Source organism: Odocoileus virginianus, chromosome 27, assembly GCF_023699985.2.
Source record: "Odocoileus virginianus isolate 20LAN1187 ecotype Illinois chromosome 27, Ovbor_1.2, whole genome shotgun sequence".
Taxonomy (NCBI): Eukaryota; Metazoa; Chordata; class Mammalia; order Artiodactyla; family Cervidae; genus Odocoileus; species Odocoileus virginianus.
The window spans coordinates 16,711,728-16,737,179 of NC_069700.1; the positions used below are offsets into that span (position 1 = coordinate 16,711,728).

Sequence of the window (25,452 nt, forward strand, 5' to 3'; positions counted from 1 at the left end):
GAGCCTGGCAGGCTAAAGTCCACGGGGTCACAAAAAGTCAGACACGTTTGAGCAACTTGAAACTAACACAACATTGTAAATCAACTATACTCCAATACAAAATAAATACTAAATTAAATATATATATCAATCTGGGTGTTATAAGCAGAATGAACTGCAGGAAGCAAGCACAGAAGCAGGGAGTCCAGTCATGCAGACAAAGGATGACTTTTTCTTAATCCATCTTTGTTTCTGTTAATACCCAGGACAATGGTTTACACCTGACATGATCTCATCAAAGACTTACTGAACAAATGAGTGAATGAACCAAGGGACCTTCTGAAGAAATTCTGTTTAGAATTTTCAGTGTTAATTATTTTTAAAAGACTTAATGTCCACAGGCTAAAATCAGAATGTAACCAAAGCTCCAAGTGAAACTGGAAACAAGTTGACAAGAAGGTCCCCAGTAATAGTGACAGCAGAAAACATTGATCAATATGGAAGGTATTTACCTAGTTCATCTTGACAGAAGCTGCCTGGAGGGTTGATATACTTCATGGTGCTCACATCCAACTTCCAGTTGTGTTTTGTACATCTAACAGACCTGGAAGAAAAATTGTCCTTAGGTTTAGGAAATGGTGTAAATAAAAACTAATCTTATTGGGCTTACATGCATTATAAACAACTGGAGTTGATTGAACACAAAATTCATGAGAGGAAAACTATTAATAATTAAAGCTCAAATATCCAAGGAAATATAGACTAATCATCAGAAGCTAATTGTAAAAGTGAAGATAGGGCTTCCCTGGTGGTTCAGTGGTAAAGAATCCGTGTGCCAATGCAGGAGATACAGGTTCGATCTCTGATCTGGGAAGATCCCACATGCTGAGGAGCAGCTAAGCCTGTGTGCCACACTATTGAACCTGTGCTCCAGAGCCCAGGAGTTGCAACTACTGAGCCCATGTGCAGTCCACGCGCTCTAGAGTCCGTGTTCCACAACAAGAGAAGCCACCACAATGAGAAGCCTGCACGATGAGAGAGCAGCCCCCACCCCCTGCAACTAGAGAATGCCTGCTCAGCAACCAAGGCCCAGCATTAAAAAAATGATAACAAATAAATTATTAAAAATTCTTTAAAAAAACAGTGAAGATAAATGGCACATCACGAAATAATACATGTTAGAGATCAACAGAGCCATCAGAATAAAGTCACCTTTAGGGATAGCTCTCATAAAAAAGCTAAGCTGGTTAAGATCCAACCGAAGCCAATATGAGGAAAGAATGTAGTGATAAAGACAAATCTATGATTTACGATCACTCTACAAACCTTGGTCCCTATTATAGTGTACTGAATCTAAGTTCAACTTGAATTTGTATTTTTTGAGAAGAAAAGACTTCCTTATGGTTTAAGATTTCAGAGCATGGTTGCCAAAATACAGGATGCCCAGTTAAATATGAATTTCAGATAAATAACAATTTTAGAATATGTCTCACACAATATTTGACATACACTGGAAATTCATCATTTATCTGCAATGTAATTGAGTGTTCTGCATTTTTATTTGCTAATTCTGGTGGCCCTGTTTCAGAATGACAACTAGATTGTAGCAAAGTAGGAGGCTTAGTGATTTCTTTTCCATTTCTTATCAAACTGTGAAGGGCGTTATGGTGGTAGAAAATGAGGTTTAAACGTTCCATTTCCTCTCCACCTTGGTGGTGTTTCTAGTGAAGTTTTTGTAGCAGTTAAAGATTAAAAAAAACAAAAAACAAAAAAACACAAATGTCTCAAACCAGAAACATCAGATTTCTTAAACTAACAATGTCTATTTTAACTTCTATATCAGCAAATGACATGACTTTTCCCAAGCTTCATTATATTAAGAATTTTTCATGCCCTTTTCTAGTAACGAGGCAAAAAAATGTACTCCACACTTCAACTTAAAGAAGATTATTCTTAACGTCTACTCTCTCATCAATGAGTAGCCAACAACCTTTCAAAATTTGAGGACATTCCAAATGCAGCTATTCGGCATGCAGGTCAATAAATGGGAAGCATGGCAGGGTCTTAACTGTTCATGGGCAGCAGGCAGACAGGAGGAAAGTGACAGCTTCATGCACCAAGACGTTGTGAAAAGCTGTTAAATTTGCAAAATGACAATCACAGCTTATGGGAGTTGCTGATCTTGGTTATGTGTGAAGAAGAAAAATGGCTAAGGTAGGGAGGGTAAAGAGGTAGCTCATTACTCTCAACTGTCTCCTTGTAGAGAGATTCCTCAGGCGGATTGAGAGCACCCAAAGAGAAGCAATCAAATTTGGAGCAATGGATGCGGGAGTACAGGGTGAGTTACTGTGAGGATGGAGTTGCCAGTGCCAGCTCCAGGTTAGCCTGACAACAGAATAGGGTGAAACTAGGATCAATCACTCCAAAGGCTTTGCATGAAGGAGAGAAAGGCCAGTTTGGGGCAAAGTAATCACTCTGTTAGGATAATCAAGCCAGATTCAAGAACAAGCTGAATTCCTATAAATAATCTCATTCCCAAGCTATACCAGAAGCTCATGACAGAGTAATAATCGTAAAAGTAACTGACGTTTATTGAGCGCCTATCATATGACAGATACTGTTTTTAAGTGTTTTATGTATTTGAAATCACTTTATCCTCTGAGCAGCCAGAGAGAATAGGTACTCTCATTTTCAGTTTACAGAGGAGAGGACTGAGGTCCAGAAAGTCTAAGAAACTTGTCCATGTTCACGGGGCTATTAAGTCGTGGGGCCAGGCTTCTGACCAGGACAGATTGCGAGGAAAGCTCAGGCTGCTAATCACAAAGCTACACTTCCTCCAATGGCTGGCTATGTGAGCTCCATGGTGAGAGCCCATTGAAGAGAGAGGAAAAGCCGAGTCCCCAAACTGCAACAGTCAGAAGACCTCAAGGTCCCAGAGTGCCCGTAGAAACTCACTAGTGACAGAACGAGCCATGGCTGAGGTTTCCTGGATTAAATTCACTGAGAAGATGGAAGGGACTCGAAGCAGGGCTGTCAGCAAACAACCATGAGGATCTCCGAGAGTAGAGTTGCTGCTCAAAGTGTATCCCATACAATACTTGGAACCTATCTATGCTAAAAATATATTCATTGTTTACCTGAAATGTAGATTTAACTGGATGCCTTCTGTTTGACTAATCTAGCAATCCCATCAGAGCAGCCAAGCGGGAGACAGGTGTCAACACTGTTTTGGTCCTGAAACTAAGAATGTAGTGAAGCAAATCTGTATGCATGTGTAAGAATATTCTAGACTTGGGTAACGGTCATCTATACAATTCTAGCAGGGAGTTCTTAGACACTTACCCAGCTCCACTGAATCCACCTGCACTAAATTGCCCACAGATGACCTGAGAAATCAAATCAATAACAGTAGAAGACAAGTCTGATGTGGGAGTGGCTAAAAAGCACCCAGGTCAAGTTAGGCTGAAAAGAAGCTTGGAAAAGTGGGGTCAGCCACTCATTCATCGCCAGTGCTGAGCATCAGACTGACAGAGCATCCCCTCTCCCCTACCTTCCCTGTCTCTGCCAGAGTGTGCTGCTATATCTTTGGCTGTCACTGAAAACAAAATGAAACAAAAAAATCCACAGCAATCCTGCCCTGGTATTGTCCCTGAACTGGGGAGGGAGGTCATCTACATGTAGTCTTAATCAAGGGATGGGGGAAGAGGGTACCGGTACCAGTTTTCCAAGAAATGATCAGAAGCACCTCTGTTCAGAGCAGGTACAGTTGGGGCTCTACCATGTGGGGTTTTTAATCACTGCAAGGTGGTAAGGGAAAGTCTATCTGCTCCCCAGCAGAGTTTGGACAAGAGCCTGCCCGACTCATACTTCTGGGGGAGCAGGAAAGGAAACCCAAAAGAGGCTTGAGTCTTGGAAAATAAAAGCTATCACGCACACCCAACCTCTCACTCACATACACAGACCCACGTACCTTAGAAATGTCAGTGTTTATCAAGCTAGGAACCCATTTTCAATTAGAGTTCTTGAGAGAGAACGGGAAATTAAATAAAGGTCAGAATGTTTTGAGATCAGAGAGATACCCTAAATGTGCACAAGTAAGTTACAAATTTGCTAGGAGAAATAATTTGTCAGTTGTTTCATTTGATTTCCCAATAAGCACACTTCTGGCCAAATCTAATTTTAAGGGTCACCAGAGAAATGGAGACAGAAATGGCAACCCACTCCAGTACTCTTGCCTGGAGAATCCCAGGGACGGAGGAACCTGGTGGGCTGCCGTCTATGGGGTCGCACAGAGTCGGACACGACCGAGGCGACTTAGCAGCAGCAGCAGCAGCACCAGAGAAAAAGCAAAATGACTCATGGTACCTTCCATCTAAATCCTCGATATCTTTCATGAACAGGCCTCCTTGGTGCTTGCACATATTCTTGCACGCTCGCAGGTGGCTCTTATTCTTATACAAGATGTAATCTTTGCCAGTGCTCTTATTTCGAACAAAATTGATTCCTTCCTTGAGACTGGCAACTTCAGTGGGGGAGAGACGCAAGAGGAGCTCAGCTGTTTGTTCGATGCTGTGAAAAGGCAAACGTTTTGAGAGGAAACAGAGATATTGTTAGGTTTTAAGAGAGAACCATTTGGCAATGGCGGTCAAAACCTCTTTTTTTTTTATTAAGATATTATTTAAAGGCCATCCTTCCAAGTACCCGGGCTGAGGGGCACCTGACGGTGAACTTTCTCCCCTCCTTTAAATGCCCATCCTACTTGTCGAGGGTTTATCCCCGCCTTCCCAGGAAAGTAATGCTTCCCTCACTTGCCTGCCCATAGTCTGTCGTTGCCTCTCCCTGGGTATTTCAGAAGAATGGCAGTCCCTTCAGAGTCTGTGGCTCATTCACTCCCCCAAGGCAGAAGTCTGTGTGGAGAAAGAGGATGTACACTCAGCTCAGTATTTCCGTTGGTGATGTCTCCTCGTTAAACATGTTTGTTTCAGAAGCCGAATTCTATATTTAGCGTCAATAACTGCTCCTCACCTTCAAACGTTCACATCAGGACCTCCTCTCTTTTCCTACTGAGAGTCACTCTACAGATTCAAAAGTAACTCAATCACTGCTCCTTGGTTAACCTTTCCAAGCCCTCCCACCCCCTCACCCACTCCCAGGTCAAATCTAACATTTCTTTCTTTTTTACTTTCCAGAAAACATTGAAATTTATTCTCTTTCTTTTACGGCATATCCATCATCTCATATAGATACAAAATTAAAGATGTGATGAGAACTCTTAGTACTTACTCAACAACTTTCATATATAATATACAGTAGTGTTAGTTATGGGGCTTCCCAGGTGGCGCTAGTGGTAAAGAACCCGACTGCCAATGCAGGAGACATAAGAGACACAGGTTCAATCCCTGGGTCGGGAAGATCCCCTGGAGGAGGACATGGCAACCCACCCCAGTATTCTTGCCTGGAGAATCCCCATGGATGGAAGAGCCTGATGGGCTATAGTCCATAGAGCCACAAAGAGTCAGACATGACTGAAGTGACTTAGCATGCACGCACGCAGTGTTAGTTATGTTTATCCAATTGTGCATTACATTCCCAGAACTTACTTATCTTACAGTTGGAAGTTTGTACCTTTTGCTAACTTTCATCCAGTTCCCCTTCCCTCCACACCCTGCGTCTGATAACCACAAATCTGATCTCTTTTTCTATGAGTTTGTTTTTAAAGTATAATTGACCTCCAACAATTATGTTAGTTCCTGGTACACAATATACGGATTGATGTTTCCATACGTTTTAAATGATCACTATGATAAGCCCAGCACTGTAAGTCTAGCACTTCTTAACGTGTTATTTACTACTCTGTAGAACCTTATATCCTAGTACCTGTGTATCAACCTACTTACTTGTACATAGATGCTTTTAAAAACACTCTGTACTTTTCTCTCCCCACCACTTAGCAGACTGCCTATCTTTAAGAGCTAGCTAAAGATTGAACCAACTGCACCCAATCTGAGTCATTTATAAAAAGCTTCAGCAGAAAATGAAGGATTTGATCTTTCATATTTTTTCAGGGAAACTACAAGTGTTACATTTCTCCAACTCCAGTCTTTAAACAAACTCTCTTTATGATGCAACTCCGAATCATAGTGGAATATAATTTTTGTGAAGAGGGACTTCAAAATAACTTTTAGCATATCCATGGTATGAAATCTGGATGCATGTTTAATTCTATATTCCACTCCAAATCCAAAGTGGTCAAAATTCTTCTCATATCTTAAATTAAAATTGATTTGATTTTCATGTACATTTTTGGCGCTTTCATTTCTGGAAGCAAAATCTGCAGATTTCTTAAAGAGGAAATTAAATAATATTATAAAAATATCATAACAGGAAATAAGAGAGAAGTTGCTTCTAATTTTCAGCTAATAAGGCAGAATTCTGAGAATGATCCATTTCTTCAAAACTGATTCTCGTTGTCACTTTTGTCCCAAATTCCTCATAATTCTGTTCATAGTAGACTTGAAATGTTTCCAAATATATGTTTTAAATGTATTTGATAGAAAGGAATCCTTGATAAGCCTCATGAAGTTCTTTTATCTTTATTCTTATGAGTACAAATATCCGACACAAGTCAAAGCAAGTCCTGAGGCAATTTCTGTAATAATCAACCCAAACATGTAAAAAGAAAATCTTTCTAAATATTTTGTTTTACTTTATTGAATGAACAAATCAGAGAAAGGTCTCTGATAGATTCTAAGGATTTCATCAACTGTGTAAGACAAGTTGAACTAACTACATCTTTATTAATTCCTTGAGAATATCAACCAGAATCTAAAGCAAAATTTTAACATGTGCACTCTTATATACATGGTTTTGTATTTCTTCTTCTTCTTCTTTTTTTTTTTAAAGAATCTACATCCCTTTGGTTCATTTTTAAAAAATATTTATTTATTTTTTATTTGGCTGCATCTGGTCTAAGTTGCCTGGAGAATCCCATGGACGGAGGAGCCTGGTAGGCTACAGTCCTGGTCTAAGTTGCAGCAGGCAGGCTGCAGGACCTTCATCGCATAATGCAGGACCCTTTGCTGTGGTGCACTGACACTCTAGTTGCAGCGAGCGGGCTCGGTAGTTGCAGCGAGCGGGCTCAGTAGTTGTGGCACTCAGGCTTAGTTGCTCTGCAGGTTGGGGGACCTTAGTTCCCTGAGCAGGCATCGAACCTGTGCTCCCTGCATTGCAAAGCAGATTCTTAACCACTGGACCACCAGAAAAGTTCCCCCTTATGTATTTTTTCTAATGGTTAGTTTTCCCCAAAAGTTGATTTTTAAACTTTTTTTTTTTTTAATGAGTTGGATTCCATTAAAGTCAGGAAAGTAAATTATAGTAAATTCTGCTTTGGGTATAAATAAAATATTTAAACTAAGATGATGGGCATGGTAGCACACCTACTTTCCAACCTTCCAACATTTTTTCAAACACTTCAACGTGTGTGAAAAATAATCACTAAACACACATAAAAACATTTATATAGGGACACACATTTTTTTCCTTTTGCCTCAAACTTGGTGGTATGGCATCCTGCTTTTAAAATTTTAATATTTTCTTTCTCATGAAATTTTAGCTTTGGTGTTGACTTCTTAAATATTATTTTAATGATATTCATCTTCATTATATTCATCTATAAAGCCAAGAATCTTCCAGAAGGTTAAGGTCTGAGAAAAAGAGCTAGAGGAAGAAAAGGCAACTCATTCAGAACTGTCAATCTAGAAATGATTTTGTTACCATAATTTCTAAATTAGATTCATATTTTTTTATAATTTTATTTATTTCTTTAATTTTGGCTGTGCTGAGTTTTCATTGCTGCGCAGGATTCTTCTGTAGTTGTGGCAAGCACAGGCTGCTCTCTCGTAGTATGAGGGCTTCTCATTGCGAGGGCTTCTCTTTTTGTGGACCACGGACTCTAGAGAGAGAGCTTCAGTAGCTGCAGTATGTGGGCGCAGTAGTTGCAGCTCCTAGGCTCCAGAGAACAGGCTCAATAGTTGAGGAACACAGGCTTTGTTGCTCCACGGCATGTGGAATCTTCCTGGATGGGGGATCAAACCCCCATCAAACCCCATGTCTCCTGTACTGGCAGCAGATTCTCCACTGCTGAGCCACCAGGAAAGCCCCAAGCTTTGTTTTCAGTGGGAAGGTGTTCAATATTCCGTTCACAGGGATGTAAACTGCGTGAATGTTGAGCTATAAAATGTCTGTCACATGGTGGTAAATATCTGGTGAATGAAGGAATACACGCCCAAGAAGGCAATATGTCCTCCATTTGGACAAAGAGTGTGAAAATGCTTCCAAAGGTCACAGATTAAAGAAAAGATCAAATTACTGGCTCACATAAGTTTTAAAAAGTAACTTGGAGTAATTCCCTGGTGCTCCAGTGGTTAGGACTCAGCATTCTCACTGCCAGGGTCCCAAGTTTGACCCCTAGTCAGGGAACTAAGATCCGACACGCTGCATGGCATGATCTAAAAAAAAAAGGAAGTCTCAAAAAAAAAGAAAGAAAGAAAAATTTTTAAAAAAGGAAGTCTCATACTCAAAATGCTTTGGGAACCAAGGACCTAGCAGAAGAATGTCAGGCTGCAAGCTTTATATAGAAATCTTTTATAATTGCATTTGCTGTTAGGTACTTCATAAACATTTGTTGAACCAATAATATGAAATAGTCAAGATTGCTAAAGGCCTTCAAGTTGTTCCAGAAATCAAAATGAGAAACTGAGAGACAGCAAATTCTCATGAGGCTGTATGAATAGACAAAATCAGGCCAAATATAAAGAAATATTAGAGAAAATTTATTCCAATTATTTTAGAATAATGGGTTCTAATATAAACTGTTCAATAAAAAGTCATCAGCTTACACTGTTCCCTTAAGACCCCACATTGCATGTTTCATTACAAAAGGCCATAAAAACAGTGGATGTTAACCAGAAAGCACACTTAAAACAAGCTAAAATTTATGCCCTTGCCTTTATTCAAAGCCACTAAGGGTCCACAACTAGATATGCTGTGCGGTTTGGGTCCCCACTCCATAAGGAAGACATGTCAGGGTCGGGAGAGGTCCTGAAAAATGAGATCAAAGTTATGAACTAGATGGAAGGGAATCAGCAATTCTGATACTTCCATACACATATACTAGAATTGCACCATTAAATACATGGATGACAATGGTTGAGAGCCAGCTATCTCATGGTTGGAGTGGGACTTATAGATAAGCAAGGGGAGGAAGCTAGAATAACCCATGTGGTAATGGAATACTTAGAGATAAACATATAGCCTTGGATGTGAACATTAAAAAAGAAAAGCTAAAAAGCATTCATCTCAAGAAACATTAGAGAACAATAAAAAATGGAAAGAAAGTAAGAGAATTATGAAACAGAAGCTCTACACAGACAGGATCAACAAAGGCAAAAGATAATGGAACCATCAAGAAAGCGAAAGGACAACATACAAACCAGGAGAAGATGTTTGCAAGTTACGTATGTAATAAGGATCAGATATCATGAATTTATTTTTTTTAAACTCTTAAAAGTCAGTAACAAAGGAATTAGGAACGGTAAAGGAGTCCATATACCCAACTGATGCAGAGTTCCAGAGAACAGCAAGGAGAGATAAGAAAGCCTTCTTAAGTGAACAATGCCAAGTAATAGAGGAAAACAATAGAATGGGACAGACAATCCAATTAAAATAAATTAATTCATTTAAAAAGAAGAAGGGACAGACTAGCAATCTCTTCAAGAAAATTGGAGACAATCAAGGGAATATTTCATGCAAGGATAGACACAATAAAGGACAGAAATAGTAAGGACTTAACAGAAGCAGAAGAGATTAAGTAAAGGTGGCAAGAATACACAGAAGAACTATATGAAAAAGGTCTTAATGACCCAGATAACCATGACAGTATGGTCACTCACCTAGAGCCAGACATATTGGAATGTGAAGTCAAGTGGGTCTTAGGAAGCATTACTACCAACAAAGCTAATAGAGGTGATAGAATTCCAGCTAACCTATTTAAAATCCTAAAAGATGATGCTGTTAAAGTGCTGCAGTCAATATGTCAGCAAATATGGAAAACTCAGCAGTGGTCGCAGGACTGGAAATGATCAGTTTTCATTTCAATGCCAAAGAAAAGCAATGCCAAAGGATGTTCAAGTGAAAGTGAAAGTCAATCAGTCAGGACTATACAGTCCATGGAATTCTCCAGGCCCGAATACTAGAATGGGTAGCCTTTCCCTCTCCAGGGGATATTCCCAACCCAGGGATCAAACCCAGGTCTCCTGCACTGAAGGCAGATTCTTTACCAGCTGAGCCACAAGGGAAGCCCAAGAATGTTCAAACTATTGTACAATTGTGCTCATTTCACGAGCTAACAATGTAATGCTTAAAATCCTTTAAGCTAGGCTTCAACAGTCAGAGAAGGCAACGGCAAGCCACTCCAGTACTCTTGCCTGGAGAATCCCACGGACAGAGGAGCCTGGTGGGCTGCAGTCCATGGGGTTGCTAAGAGTCCAGCACGACTGAGCGACTTCACTTTCACTTTTCACTTTCATGCATTGGAGAAGCAAATGGCAACCCACTCCAGTGTTCTTGCCTGGAGAATCCCAGGACAGGGGAGCCTGTTGGGCTGCCGTCTGTGGGGTCGCACAGAGTCGGACACGACTGAAGCGACTTAGCAGCAGCAGCAGCAGGCTTCAACAGTATGTGAACTGAGAACTTCCAGATGAACAAGCTAGGTTTTGAAGAGGCAGACAAACCAGAAATCAAATTGTCAATATTCGTTGAAGCATAGAGAAAGCAAGAGAATTCCAGAAAAACATCTCCTTCTGCTTCATTGACTATGCTAAAGCCTTTGACTATGTGGATCACAACAAACTGGAAAATTCTCAAAGAGATGGGAATACCAGACCACCTTACTGTCTCCTGAGAAACCTGTATGCAGGTCAAGATGCAACAGTTAGAACTATACATGGAACAGCTGACTGGTTCAAAATGGGGAAAGCAGTACAACGAGGCTGTATATTGTCAACCTGATTTTTTAACTTATATGCAGAGTACATCATGAAAAATGCTGGGCTGGATGAATCACAAGTTGGAATCAAGATTGCCAGGAGAAATATGAACTAACATCATATACGCAGATGATGGCAGAAACCATAGGAACTTTAATGGCAGAAAACAAAAAGAAACTAAAGAGCCTCTTGATGAAGGTGAAAGAGGAGACTGAAAAGGTTGACTTAAAACTCAATATGAAAAAACTAAGACCATGGCATACAGTCCCATCACTTCATGGCAAATAGATAGAGAAAAATTGGAATCAGTGACAGATTTTATTTTCTTCAGTTTCAAATCACTGTGGATGGTGATTGTAGCCATGAAATTAAAAAACACTTGCTCCTTGGAAGGAAAACTATGACAAAGCTAGACAGCATATTAAAAAACAGACATATCACTTTGCAAACCAAGGTCCATATAGTCAAAGCTATGGTTTTTCCAGTAGTCATGTATGGATGCGAGAACTCAACCATAAAGAAGGCTGAGCCTTGAAAAATTGGTGTCCTGAAATTGTGGAGATGGGGAAGATGCTTGAGAGTCTCTTGGACGGAAAGGGGGTCAAACCAGTCAATCCTAAAGGAAATCAACCCTGAATATTCATTGGAAGGACTGATTCTGAAGCTGAAGTTCCAATGTTTGGCCACCTGATATAAAGAGACAACTCACTGGAAAAGATCCTGATGGTGGAGGCAAAAGGAGAAGATGGTGGCAGATGATGATATAGTTAGATAGCATCACTGACTCAATGGATCTGAATTTGAATAAACCCCAGGAGACAGTAGAAGGATGAGGAAGCCTGGTATGCTGCAGTCCATGGTGTTTCAAAGAGTCAGACATGACTTAGCAACTCAACAACAACAACAAAGGATCTGAACAGACATTTCTGCAAAGAAGATATATGAATGGTCAGTAGCATTCATGAATAAAAGTTTCACAACATTAGTCAAGATGTGCTTAGTCACTCAGTCATGTCTGACTTGGTGACACCATGGACTACAGCCCACCAGGCTCCTCTGTCCATGGGAATTCTCCAAGCAAGAATACTGCAGTGGGTTGCCATGCCCTATTCCAGGGGATCTTCCAAACCCAGGGATCCAACCCAGGCCTCCTGCATTGCAGGCAGATTCTTTAGCCTCTGAGCCAACAGGGAAGGCCATTAGTCAAGAGGCAGATGCAAATCACAACTATGATGAGTTAATATTTCACATCCAGTAGGATGCCTATTATAACAAATATAGGTAGTAATAAGTGTTGGTGAAGATACAGAAAAACAGGAGCCAAAATCTTTTGATGGGTGAGAATTGTGAAAACAGTTTTGTAGATTGTCAACATGTTAAACATATAGTGTCTGTAGGATCCAACAGTTCAACTTCCGTAGGTCTCTACCCCAAAGAATTGAAAACATGTCCACATATAAACTTGTACATGAAAGTTCAGTCAGCTACTATTCAAAATAACCAAAGAATGAAACAATTCCAATGTCCATCAACTGATTAGTGAATAAATAAAATATGCACATCTACACAGTGGAATACAGTTGACCCTTGAACAATGTGAAGGTTAGAAGTGTTGACGCTGAGCAGTTAAAAATCTGCACATAACTATACAGTCCACCTTCCATACCGAGAGGTCCACAGCCAACGATTCAACCAACCATGGAACATTAGCATTGTATGTACTATTTTTAAAATCTGCATATAAGTGGACTGCTGCTGCTTCTGCTGCTGCTAAGTTGCGTCAGTCGTGTCCGACTCTGTGCGACCCCATAGACGGCAGCCCAACAGGCTCCCCCGACCCTGGGATTCTCCAGGCAAGAACACTGGAGTGGGTTGCCATTTCCTTCTCCAATGCATGAAAGTGAAAAGTGAAAGTGAAGTCACTCAGTCGTGTCCGACTCTTAGTGACCCCATGGACTGTAGCCTACCAGGCTCCTCCGTCCATGGGATTCTCCAGGCAAGAGTACTGGAGTGGGTTGCCATTCACTTCTCCGATAAATGGACTAGAGCAGTTCAAACCTATCTGGTTCAAGGATCACCTGTACCACTAGGCAATAAAAAGGAGTGAAGGAGTGATACTTGCTCCAGGGATAAACCTGAAAAAATCTGGCTAAGTGAAAGAAGCCAGACACTAAAACCACATATCATATAATTCCATTTACATTAAAAGTCCAGAATATGCATATCTATAGAGATAGAAACTAGACTAATGGTTAGCAAGGGTGGGTACATATGTGGATGGGAAATGGGAAGAGGCTGATAACTGGGCACTCTTTTGGGGGAGTGATGAAGAGTCGAAAATTAGATTGTGGAAAACAGTTGCACAACTCTACCAGTATACTAAAGATCACTGACTGTATAATTATATCAGGCCAATTTCATGGTACTGAAGTGAAGTGTCAGTTGCCCAGTCACGTCTGACTCTTTGCAACCCCAAGGATTGTAGCCCAGCAGGCTCCTCTGTCCATGGAATCCTCTAGGCAAGAACACTGGAGTGGGTAGCCATTTCCCTCTCCAGGGGATCTTCCAGAGCCAGGGAATGAACCTGGGTCTCCTGCGTTGCAGGCAGATTCTTTACCCTCTGAGCCACCAGGGAGGGCCCGTGTACTTAAATCATATATCAATAAAGCTATTGATGTAGCTTTAGACCTGTGTGTGCACACGTCTCCTGTGTATAGACAGCTTCATAAAATTTTATTCCATATATACATTTGGGTAGCTACCACTAAAATCAAGACATCTGACTCTTCCATCAAGACCAAGAAACTTGCTGGGTGTAATTTCCAAGGACTGACCTTTACAGTCATGGCCCACTCTCACCTCTGCTCTGGCAACCTCTGATTTGCTCTCTACCCTTATAATGTGATCATTTCACAAATGATATATACATGGAACCCTACAGCATTAAATTGACTTTTAAACTCTCCAAGTCCCTCCCATTAAAAAAAGACAGCTCAGCCTTGAATCCTCTCCAGTTAGTTCTTTCACTTCCTGTTTACAGCGGGACATACTTTCTGTGCTGGCAGTTTCTACACACCTCATCGCTTGTTAGTTTTCATCCGACATTTCTGACCATTCTTATACTTGCATTGGAGACTCATCTTTCCTTTGTCTATCTGGTCATGAAACATTGTAGCTCCTAAAAGCTCAATTCTTTTCTGTTTGTAATTTAGTTTTGGCTGTGCTGGGCATTCATTGCAGCGAGCGGGGGCTAACTCCAGTTGCAGTGTGCGGGCTTCTCATTGAGGTGACTTCTCTGGTTGCAGAGCACAAGCTCTAGGCGCTTGGGCTTCAGTAGTTGCGGCACACAGGCTTAGTTGCTCCAAGGCATGTGGAATCTTCCTGGACCAGGAATCAAACCACTGGACTTTAACCACTGGACCACCTGGGAAATCCAAGGCTCAGTTCTGCACCTTCCTCATTTAACATTTTCCCCCTAAGGGATCATCCACACCCATGACTCCGGAACACAATGACTCTCATATGAGCAGATCTGATCCAGGAAGCCATGTCTGTAGAACTAACTGCCTTTTACACATATACATAAGGACGTCCTAAAGACACCTGAAACTGAGTGTGTCCAAAATCCAGTTCAACACATCTCATCCATCCCCACCTTCAATGGTCCACCATGACACCCCCATTACCTTTGACACCACCCTTTCTCTCACTACCCCATATTCAATTAAGTCTCTCACTTTTACCTTTTAAGTCTATCTCATAACCATCCCATTCTACAACCCTGATCCAAGCTACCATCATCTCCCTCTGGACTACTGTCATGGCCCCTTCAAGGGTCACCCTACATTCACTCTCTGTTCTTTCCACTATGGTCAGAATGACATATTTAAAATCAAAATTTCAAAAAAACCTCATCCTGCGAATCCTTCTCCCACCTCTTAAAAATGCATCATATCCTCCCATTGCTCCTAGGACAAAGAACAAAATTCCTAAAATGGCCGCAGAGGTGATGCGCAGGGACCCCAATCACTTCCTCCAGCTCCTTTTGATCTATGTTTTTTTCTCTAATATCATTTCCTCAACATACTGGCTGATACCTAGACTACACTTGCTGAGGCCTTCTTCACAGATTTAACTCTCCTTATCCTTTTGATTGCAGTTCAGTCATCATCTCCACTGGGAAATCGTCCCCAAAGAAGGTCAAATCCTACTGTTATACACACAGCACTGTGTATCTTTCTTTCATGTGACTTATCAAACTTATAATTTCATGTTTATTTATGAGATTAATTAATATGTGTATCCCCTAAAAATAAGTGACAGTCACAGGAAGGAAGGAACCCAGGCTGTGTGAATTTGACTTGCACCCTTAGAGTCTACCACACATGGTGATTCCAATGAATATTATTTGTCAAAAGAATAAATGAACATTCCAATTACTGGCTCACAGTGATTCCTGGAAACCCTTATTTTTTTTTTAATAACCTGGAACTTACACATGCCATTATGCCTAAAATATCTTTAGAACAGGTTCATATTTTCTTAGGAACTAGCATGTACCCACATATAACATTGGCATTCTAAAAATTAACTATCCTACAGACAGTGCCCCCTTTGTGACTAGGTGACAATAAAGTTTATCTGGGTTGCAGTTGATATTTCCCCATAGAATCAAGCTATAAATGGCAATTAAGTTCTACTCCAGCTCACGAAATCCTATCCATGCCCTGAACAGTCAGCATTTAATTCTTAAGAGCTATAAAACAGACTGCCCTTTTGAGCCATGATATCAGGGTACATCTTAGTTCAGAGCACCCCTCATCTCCAAATCTTGAGTCCCCCATCCTCTTTCACCTCTGAATCCTTAGTATCTCTTTTGGTGCTAAAGCTTTCTGAGGACCAGGCAAAGCAGTAGGTAAGGTACTAGTGGAAGGAAAATTCCAAAGACAAGATCAACGGGCAGCCAGAGGGAAAAAGAAGGGCAATCTACAGAAAAGGAGATGTCACCAGAGACGGGGCTGGGTGAAGTGCACAGGGCTTGGAGAGAGGGCGCCCTGGCAGATAACCATCCAGGACAAGCAGGGTCTGGGCATGGCAAGCTCGATACCTAAGTAACAGGGCATCTGTGAATGAGGTGTTCCTGGATGGTGCATACTATACCCACAAAAATGGGCTTAACATCATGAACCCCACCCCACCCTCACCCCCGACCAAGAGCTCTCAGTTCTTGTACCTTTTCCTCAGACGAAGACAGACTATCAAAATGATCAACCCTAAATTCAGTAGGAAAACTATTTTAAATTGTACCTTTGTTCCAGTCCAGGAAGAAAGGGGCCAAACAGCTCCTTAGAGAAAGAAGAAACACTGAGATTGAAATCTTCTTTTGAATGATGTTTAGAATTTCTAGAGTGGCTGCAGTTTGGAAATCTCACTTTGCTTAGGAACAGATTTGATTTGATTTCTTCAGAGCTAGAAAACCTTTTCAAAAGCAGTTATGAGAGCACAGCAGGGCAGTCAAAGTTCTGGAAGTATGAGCACTCCGCAGATGTGAAATTCAATTGTCATGTTAATATATCTGCGGTTATCTCTGTTACTGTTTGGTCCCACCCATACAGCTTAGTTTTGATAAACTGCTTATTCCTTGCCAACCAGGATGTGAAGTGCAAGTACGTGTCAAGTAGAGAGTGGGGGCGGGCAGGTATGCTTTATAGACCTGTCAGTGGAGTGAAGGAAGGAAAAGCATTGAAGAAGAATTTACATCCCTCCCCAAACTTCCTTAACTCTTTTGAAAGTGCCTCAGCCCATCTCATTTGCACAATGTTTTCTTTTGTTTCAATATTTATTTGGCTGCACCTCCTAGTGGCATGCAGGATCTTCACTTGTGGCATGTGAATTCTTAGTTGCAACATGTGGGATCGTTTCCTGACCAGGGATTGAACCTGGGCCCCCTGCATTGGGAGTGTGGAGTTTTAGCCACTGGACCACCAGGAAAGTCCCCACGATGTATTTTTAATGCAATTAAAAAAAACTGCTTCATTAGAAATGGAAAGCTTCTGTGTAGACTATTCCCATTAGGGTGTAGACAGCAGAAGGTTGGCATAGATGCAGGGGGTGCAGAATGCAGAGTGAAGTCCCTGCACTCCTCTGTATAGAGCGCTTACAATGATGTATCATGATGTCTTCCCTTCCAGCAGTCAAGAGTGTCCTGAGCAGGAGCCTGCTTTGTAGATAACCCTGTGGTTTCAGGGGCTTCCCCCGTGGCTCAGACATCAAAGAATCCACCTGCAATGAGGAAGACCTGGGTTCGATCCCTGGGTTGGGAAGATCCGCTGGAGAAGGGAATGGCTACCCACTCCAGTATTCTTGCCTGGAGAATTCCATGGACAGAGGAACCTGGCAGGCTACAGTCCATGAGGTCTCAGAGTCAGAGAGAACTGAGTGATTTTCATTTTCTCTTTTTGTAGTTTCAGAGGGCTTCCCAGGTGGGGCTAGTGGGAAAGAACCCACCTGCCAATGCAGGAGACATAAGAGATGTGGGTTTGATCCCTGGGTCAGGAAGATCCTCTGGAGAAGGGAATGGCAACCCACTCCAGTATTCTTGTTTGGAGAATCTCATGGACAGAGAAGCCTGGCAGACTACAGTTCACAGGGTTGCAAGTCAGACACAATTGAAGCCACTTGACATAATAACCCTTCCTTTAGAGTCCCAACCAGTGTCAATTCAGGGTCCAATCCTGGATCTCCTGAGATATTTGTGATCTCTTCTTGGTTCATTGCCCTTTATTTGACAAATATCCTGTTCTTTGACTGATCACTATTCCATGTCTAGTAAACAGGCTTTATACAGTTCTTTAAACAAGTACAAAAAAGTGAAGGACACTCTTGATGTTTTGTCTGCCCATCAAGTTTTTTGTTGTTTTGTTGCTGTTGTTTAAAACTTTTTATTTTATATTCGAGTATAACTGATTAAGAATGTTGTGGTAATTTCAGATGGACAGCAAAGGGACTCAGCCATACATATTCATGTATTCATTTTCCTCCATCTTCTCTCCCATCTGGGCTGCCACATAACATTGAGCAGAGTTCACTCTACTATACAGCAGGACCCTGTTGGTTATCCATTTTAAACATAGCAGAGTATAGATGTCAATCCCAGCTCTCTATCTCTTCCTCCCATTCTTCCTCGCACCCCCCCCATTGCCCGGCAGCCGTTAATTCATTCTATAAGTCTGTGAGTCTGTTCTGTTTTGTAAATAAGTTCATTTGTATCATTTCTTTTTAGGTTCTGCATGTAAGGAATGTCATACAATATTTCTCCTTCTCTTTCTGACTTACTTCACTCAGGATGACAATCTCTAGGTTCCTCCATGTCATTGCAGGCGTGCATGCTAAGTTGCTTCAGTCATGTCTGACTCTTTGCGACCCTATGGACTGCACCCCACCAGGCTTCTCTGTCCATGGGATTCTCCAGGCAAGAATACTGGAGTGGGTTGCCGTGCTCTCCTCCAGGGGATCTTCCCAACCCAGGGATCAAAGCTGCGTTTCTTACATCTCCTGCTTTGGCAGAGGGTTCTTTATAGGGCCATCTAGGAAGGTTCCATATAGGGCCTGCATGTTGCTACAAAAGGCATTATTTAATTTTACTTAATGACTAATATTCCATGTGTGTGTGTGTGTGTGTGTATATATATATGTGAAATTGAAAGCGGCTCAGTCGTGTCCAACTCTTTGCAACCCCATGGACTCTACAGTACATGGAATTCTCTGGGACAGAATGCTGGAGTGGATAGACTTTCCCTTCTCCAGGACCTCTTCCCAACCCAGGGATTGAACCCAGGTCTCCCCAATTGCAGGTAGATTCTTTACCAGCTGAGCCACAAGGGAAGCCCAAGAGTACTGGAGTGGGTAGCCTATCCCACTCCATATATACCTCTTCTTTATCCAGTCCTCTGTCAATGCTTCCCATCTTGTTTTAAGAACTCATATCATGGGAAGGGAGGAGCCAAGATGGCGGAGGAATAGGACGGGGAGACCACTTTCTCCCCTACAAATTCATCGAAATAACATTCGAACGCTGAGCAAATTTCACAAAACAACTTCTGATCGCTAGCAGAGGACATCAGGCGCCCAGAAAAGCAGCCCATTGTCTTCGAAGGGAGGTAGGACAAAATATAAAAGATAAAAAGGGAGACAAAAGAGCTACGGACGGAGACCCGTCCCGGGAAGGGAGTCTTAATAGAGGAAGTTTCCAATCACCAGGAAACCCTCGCACTGGTGGGACTGGGGGAAGTTTTTGGCAATCTCTCTGGGAGGAAAAATTAAATAAGGCCCACAGATTACGTGCCTAAAAGCAACTCCCCCCAGCAGAAAAGTACCCCAGACGCCCGCACCTGCCAGCAACAAGCGGGGGCGGAACGGAGAGGAGCCGGCGGCATTGCTTAGGGTAAGGACCGGCCCGAAGACCCTGAGAGCAGTTGGAGGGAGCTTTTTTTAAACTGTGGGATAGCAAGGGACAAAATTAACCGGCCGGAACACACTGCCAGCGGTTCGCAAAACAAATGGACTAAGAAACTCCAGAGAAGAGCCGGCCCATCCCCGCTGGAGGTAGGAGGCAGGGGGGAGGGGAAAAGGGCAAACTCAGCCCCAGAGAAGCCACCCCCTCCCACATTGCAAACAGGCCCCCGGTTCCTATCTAAAGACTTCCTGAGACCTGACTGGCGGCGCGCGCTGGGGCCGCGGAGGGAAAAGGCGCGCCGCATCTGGGGAGAGTGCGTCCAAGCCTCTGGCTGCCTGGGCCGCTCGACGGGTAGGGAAAAGGCACGCTGCACCCGGGGAGAGAACGCCCAAGCCCCTGGCTGCCAGAACCGCTCAGGCCGGTAAAGGCACAAAACGCAGGCGCAACCGAATTCGCGCTTTTGTGGAGTACCCGAAAACTGGAACCGCACTCAACGCAGGGCCCGCTCCATATAGAGCAGCCGGGAGCCTGAGCAGTGTAGACGGGGAAAGCAGAGACACCCGTGAGCAGGGCAAACCCAGTGTGGCCGGAACACGCTGAGTGCTATCCACACAGAGCGGTATCTGTCTGCAGCGCCCCTCCCTCCCCGTAGCAGGACTGAACTGAACTAGCGAACCTAAATAAGAGATCACCTCCGCCCGCCTGTGTCAGGGCGGAAATTAGACACCGAAGAGGCGGCAAACAGAAGCCAAATAAACAAAGGGAACCGCTTCAGAAAGGACCGGTGCAACAGATTAAAATCCCTGAAGGTAACACCGACTACACCGGAAGGGGCCTACAGATATCGAGAAGTGTAAACTGGAAAGAGGAGCTATCTGAAATTGAACTGAACCTACACTGACCGCAACAACTCCAGAGAAATTCCTAGATATATTTTTTTAATTTAAAAAAAAAATTTTTTTTCTTTCCTTTTTTTTTATTTTTTATTTTTTCTCTTTTATTTTCTTTTAAAATTCCCTATTACTCCCCAATTACTCCTCAACTTTCATTTTCATATATTTTTACGATTTTTTTAATTAGGGGAAAAAATTTTTTTTCTTTTTTTCTTGTTTTTCTCTCCTATTTCCTTTTAAAGTCCTCTAATACTCCTCTATTATTCCTTAATTTTCATTTTCATTTCACTATAACCCTGCCCCCCCCAAAAAAAAGAGAGAGAGAGAGAACCCTATTTTAAACTGAACTTCATATACATTTCTAAATTTTTTGTTTTTAAATATTGTATTTGAAAGAGTCTAACCTCTACACTAGATTTTTAATCTTTGTTTTTCAGTATGTGATATAAATTTTGGACATTTAAGAATCCAATATTCAGTTCCCATTTCTATTCAGGAGTGTGGTGATTACTCTCCCACTTTTGACTCTCTATTTTCTACCTCAGAACACCTCTATTTCCTCCTTTCCCCTTCTCTTCCCAATCCAATTCTGTGAATCTTTATGGGTGTCTGGGCTACGGAGAACACTTTGAGAACAGATAACTACATAGATCTGTCTCTCTCCTCTTGAGTCCCCTTTTTCTCCTCCTGCTCACCTCTGTCTCCTTCCTCCCTCTACTATTCTTCATGTAACTCTGTGAACCTCTCTGGTTGTCTCTCACAGTGGAGAATATTTTCACCATTAACCTAGAAGTTTTATTATCAGTGCTGTATAGTTGGAGAAGCCTTGAGACTATTGGAAGAATAAAACTGAAATCCAGAGGCAGGAGACTTGAGCCCAAATCCTGAGAAAACCAGAAAACTCCTGACTACACGGAACATTAAGGAATAAGAGACCATCCAAAAGCTTCCATACCTACACCAAAACCAACCACCACCCAAGAGCCAATAAGCTCCAGTACAAGACATACCACGCAAATTCTTTAGCAACGCAGGAACATAGACCTGAGTGTCAACATATAGGCTGTCCAAGTCACACCTAACACATAGACCCATCGCAGAACTCATTACTGGACACTCCATTGCACTCCAGAGAGAAGAAATCCAATTCCATGCACCAGAACGCTGACACAAGCTTCCCTAACCAGGAAACCTTGACAAACCAATCGTCCAACTCCACCCACTGGGTGAAACCTCCACAATAAAAAGGAACCACAGACCACAAGAATACAGAAAGCCCACTCCAGACACAGCAATCTAAACAAGATGAAAAGGCAGAGAAATACCCAACAGGTAAAGGAACATGAAAAAAGCCCACCAAGTCAAACAAAAGAGGAGGAAATAGGGAATCTACCTGAAAAAGAATTTAGAATAATGATAATAAAAATGATCCAAAATCTTGAAAACAAAATGGAGTTACAAATAAATAGCCTAGAGACAAAGATTGAGAAGATGCAAGAAATGTTTAACAAGGACCTAGAAGAAATTAAAAAAAAGTCAATTAAAAATTAATAATGAAATAAATGAGATCAAAAACACTCTGGAGGGAACCATGAGTAGAAAAACAGAGACAGAAGATAGGATAAGTGAGTTAGAAGATAAAATGGTGGAAATAAATGAAGCAGAGAGGAAAAAAGAATCAAAAGAAATGAGGACAACCTCAGGGACCTCTGGGACAATGTGAAATGCCCCAACATTCGAATCATAGGAGTCCCAGAAGAAGAAGACAAAAAGAAAGGCCATGAGAAGTTACTCTAGGAGATAATAGCTGAAAACTTCCCTAAAATGGGGAAGGAAATAGCCACCCAAGTCCAAGAAACCCAGAGAGTCCCAAACAGGATAAACCCAAGGCGAAACACCCCAAGACACATATTAATCAAATTAACAAAGATCAAACACAAAGAACAAATATTAAAAGCAGCAAGGGAGAAACAACAAATAACACACAAAGGGATTCCCATAAGGATAACAGCTGATCTATCAATAGAAACCCTTCAGGCCAGAAGGGAATGGCAGGACATACTTAAAGTAATGAAAGAGAATAACCTACAACCTAGATTACTCTACCCAGCAATGATCTCATTCAGATATGAAGGAGAACTCAAAAGCTTTACAGACAAGCAAAAGCTGAGAGAATTCAGCACCACCAAACCAGCTCTTCAACAAATACTAAAGGATCTTCTCTAGACAGGAAACACAGAAAGGTGGTGTAAACGTGAACCCCAAACAACAAAATAAATGGCAATGGGACCATACCTATCAATAATTACCTTAAATGTAAATGGGTTGAATGCCCCAACCAAAAGACAAAGGCTGGCTGAATGGATACAAAAGCAAGACCCCTATATATGCTGTCTACAAGAGACCCACCTCAAAACAAGGGACACATACAGACTAAAAGTGAAGGGCTGGAAAAAAATATTCCACGCAAATGGAGACCAAAAGAAAGCAGGAGTCGCAATACTCATATCAGATAAAATAGACTTTCAAATAAAGGCTGTGAAAAGAGACAAAGACGGACACTACATAATGATCAAAGGATCAATCCAAGAAGAAGATATAACAATTATAAATATATATGCACCCAATATAGGAGCACCACAATATGTAAGGCAAATGCTAACGAGTATGAAAGAGGAAATTAATAGTAACACAATAATAGTAGGAGACTTTAATACCCCACTCACAACTATGGATAGATCAACTAAACAGAAAATGAACAAGGAAACACAAACTTTAAAGGACACAATGGACCAGCTAGACCTAATTGACATCTATAGGATGTTTCACCCCAAAACAATCAACTTCACCTTTTTCTCAAGTGCACACGGAACCTTCTCCAGAATAGATCACATCCTGGGCCATAAATCTAGTCTTGGTAAATTCAAGAAAATTGAAATCATTCCAGTCATCTTTTCTGACCACAGTGCAGTAAGATTAGATCTCAATTACAGGAAAAAAATTATTAAAAATTCAAATATATGGAGGCTAAACAACACGCTTCTGAATAACCAACAAATCATAGAAGAAATCAAAAAAGAAATCAAAATATGCATAGAAATGAATGAAAATGAAAACACAACAACCCAAAACCTATGGGACACTGTAAAAGCAGTGCTAAGGGGAAGATTCATAGCATTACAGGCCTACCTCAAGAAACAAGAAAAAAGTCAAATAAATAACCTAACTCTACACCTAAAGCAACTAGAGAAGGAAGAAATGAAGAACCCCAGGGTTAGTAGAAGGAAAGAAATCTTAAAAATTAGGGCAGAAATAAATGCAAAAGAAACTAAAGAGACCATAGCAAAAATCAACAAAGCTAAAAGCTGGTTTTTTGAAAAAATAAACAAAATTGACAAACCATTAGCAAGACTCATTAAGAAACAAAGGGAGAAGAACCAAATTAACAAAATTAGAAACGAAAATGGAGAGATCACAACAGACAACACTGAAATACAAAGGATCATAAGAGACTACTACCAGCAGCTCTATGCCAATAAAATGGGCAACTTGGAAGAAATGGACAAGTTCTTAGAGAAGTATAACTTTCCAAAACTGAACCAGGAAGAAATAGAAGATCTTAACAAACCCATCACAAGCAAGGAAATTGAAACTGTAATCAGAAATCTTCCAGCAAACAAAAGCCCAGGATCAGATGGCTTCACAACTGAATTCTACCAAAAATTTAGAGAAGAGCTAACACCTATCTTACTCAAACTCTTCCAGAAAATTGCAGAAGAAGGTAAACTTCCAAACTCATTCTATGAGACCACCATCACCCTAATTCCAAAACCAGACAAAGATGCCACAAAAAAAGAAAACTACAGGCCAATATCACTGATGAACATAGATGCAAAAATCCTTAACAAAATTCTAGCAAACAGAATCCAACAACATATTAAAAAAATCATACACCATGACCAAGTGGGCTTTATCCCAGGAATGCAAGGATTCTTTAATATCCGCAAATCAATCAATGTAATACATCATATTAACAAATTGAAAGATAAAAAGCATATGATTATCTCAATAGATGCAGAGAAAGCCTTTGACAAAATTCAACATCCATTTATGATTAAAACTCCAGAAAGCAGGAATAGAAGGAACATACCTCAACATAATAAAAGCTATATATGACAAACCCACAGCAAGCATCACCCTCAATGGTGAAAAATTGAAAGCATTTCCCCTGAAATCAGGAACAAGACAAGGGTGCCCACTCTCACCACTACTATTCAACATAGTTTTGGAAGTGTTGGCCACAGCAATCAGGGCAGAAAAAGAAGTAAATGGAATCCAGATAGGAAAAGAAGAAGTGAAACTCTCGCTGTTTGCAGATGACATGATCCTCTACATAGAAAACCCTAAAGACTCTACCAGAAAATTACTAGAGCTAATCAACAAATACAGTAAAGTTGCAGGATATAAAATTAACACACAGAAATCTCTTGCATTCCTATACACTAACAATGAGAAAACAGAAAGAGAAATTAAGGAAACGATACCATTCACCATTGCAACAAAAAGAATAAAATACTTAGGAGTATATCTACCTAAAGAAACAAAAGACCTATACATGGAAAACTATAAAACACTGATGAAAGAAATCAAAGAGGACACAGATGGAGAAATATACCGTGTTCATGGATTGGAAGAATCAATATTGTCAAAATGGCTATACTACCCAAAGCAATCTATAGATTCAACGCAATCCCTATCAAACTACCAACGGTATTTTTCACAGAACTAGAACAAATAATTTCACAATTTGTATGGAAATACAAAAAACCTCGAATAGCCAAAGTAACCTTGAGAAAGAAGAATGGAACTGGAGGAATCAACCTGCCTGACTTCAGACTATACTACAAAGCCACAGTCATCAAGACAGTATGGTACTGGCACAAAGACAGAAATATAGATCAATGGAACAGAATAGAAAGCCCAGAGATAAATCCACGAACCTATGGTCACCTTATCTTCAACAAAGGAGGCAAGGATATACAATGGAAAAAAGACAACCTCTTTAACAAGTGGTGCTGGG

The 25,452-nt window shown here is 41.2% G+C and overlaps 1 protein-coding gene across 4 annotated transcripts in view; it reads right to left on the bottom strand.

Annotated features, from left to right (window-relative positions):
- The window catches only part of LOC110150686 (cytidine monophosphate-N-acetylneuraminic acid hydroxylase), a 293,016-nt gene that overhangs the window by 39,769 nt on the left and 227,795 nt on the right, over positions 1–25,452 (bottom strand). For 3 of the 4 annotated variants that reach the window (XM_070456245.1, XM_070456243.1, XM_070456244.1), the window contains 3 exons: positions 4,792–4,886; positions 4,345–4,548; positions 492–583 (listed from right to left, as the gene is read on the bottom strand). In XM_070456245.1, coding sequence (XP_070312346.1) covers positions 492–583; positions 4,345–4,548; positions 4,792–4,799 — 304 coding nt within the window. In that variant the 5' untranslated portion in view covers positions 4,800–4,886. Of the gene's footprint in view, positions 1–491; positions 584–4,344; positions 4,549–4,791; positions 4,887–16,331; positions 16,530–25,452 lie in introns of those variants that run through there. The other variant, XM_020913735.2, reaches the window with a different exon arrangement.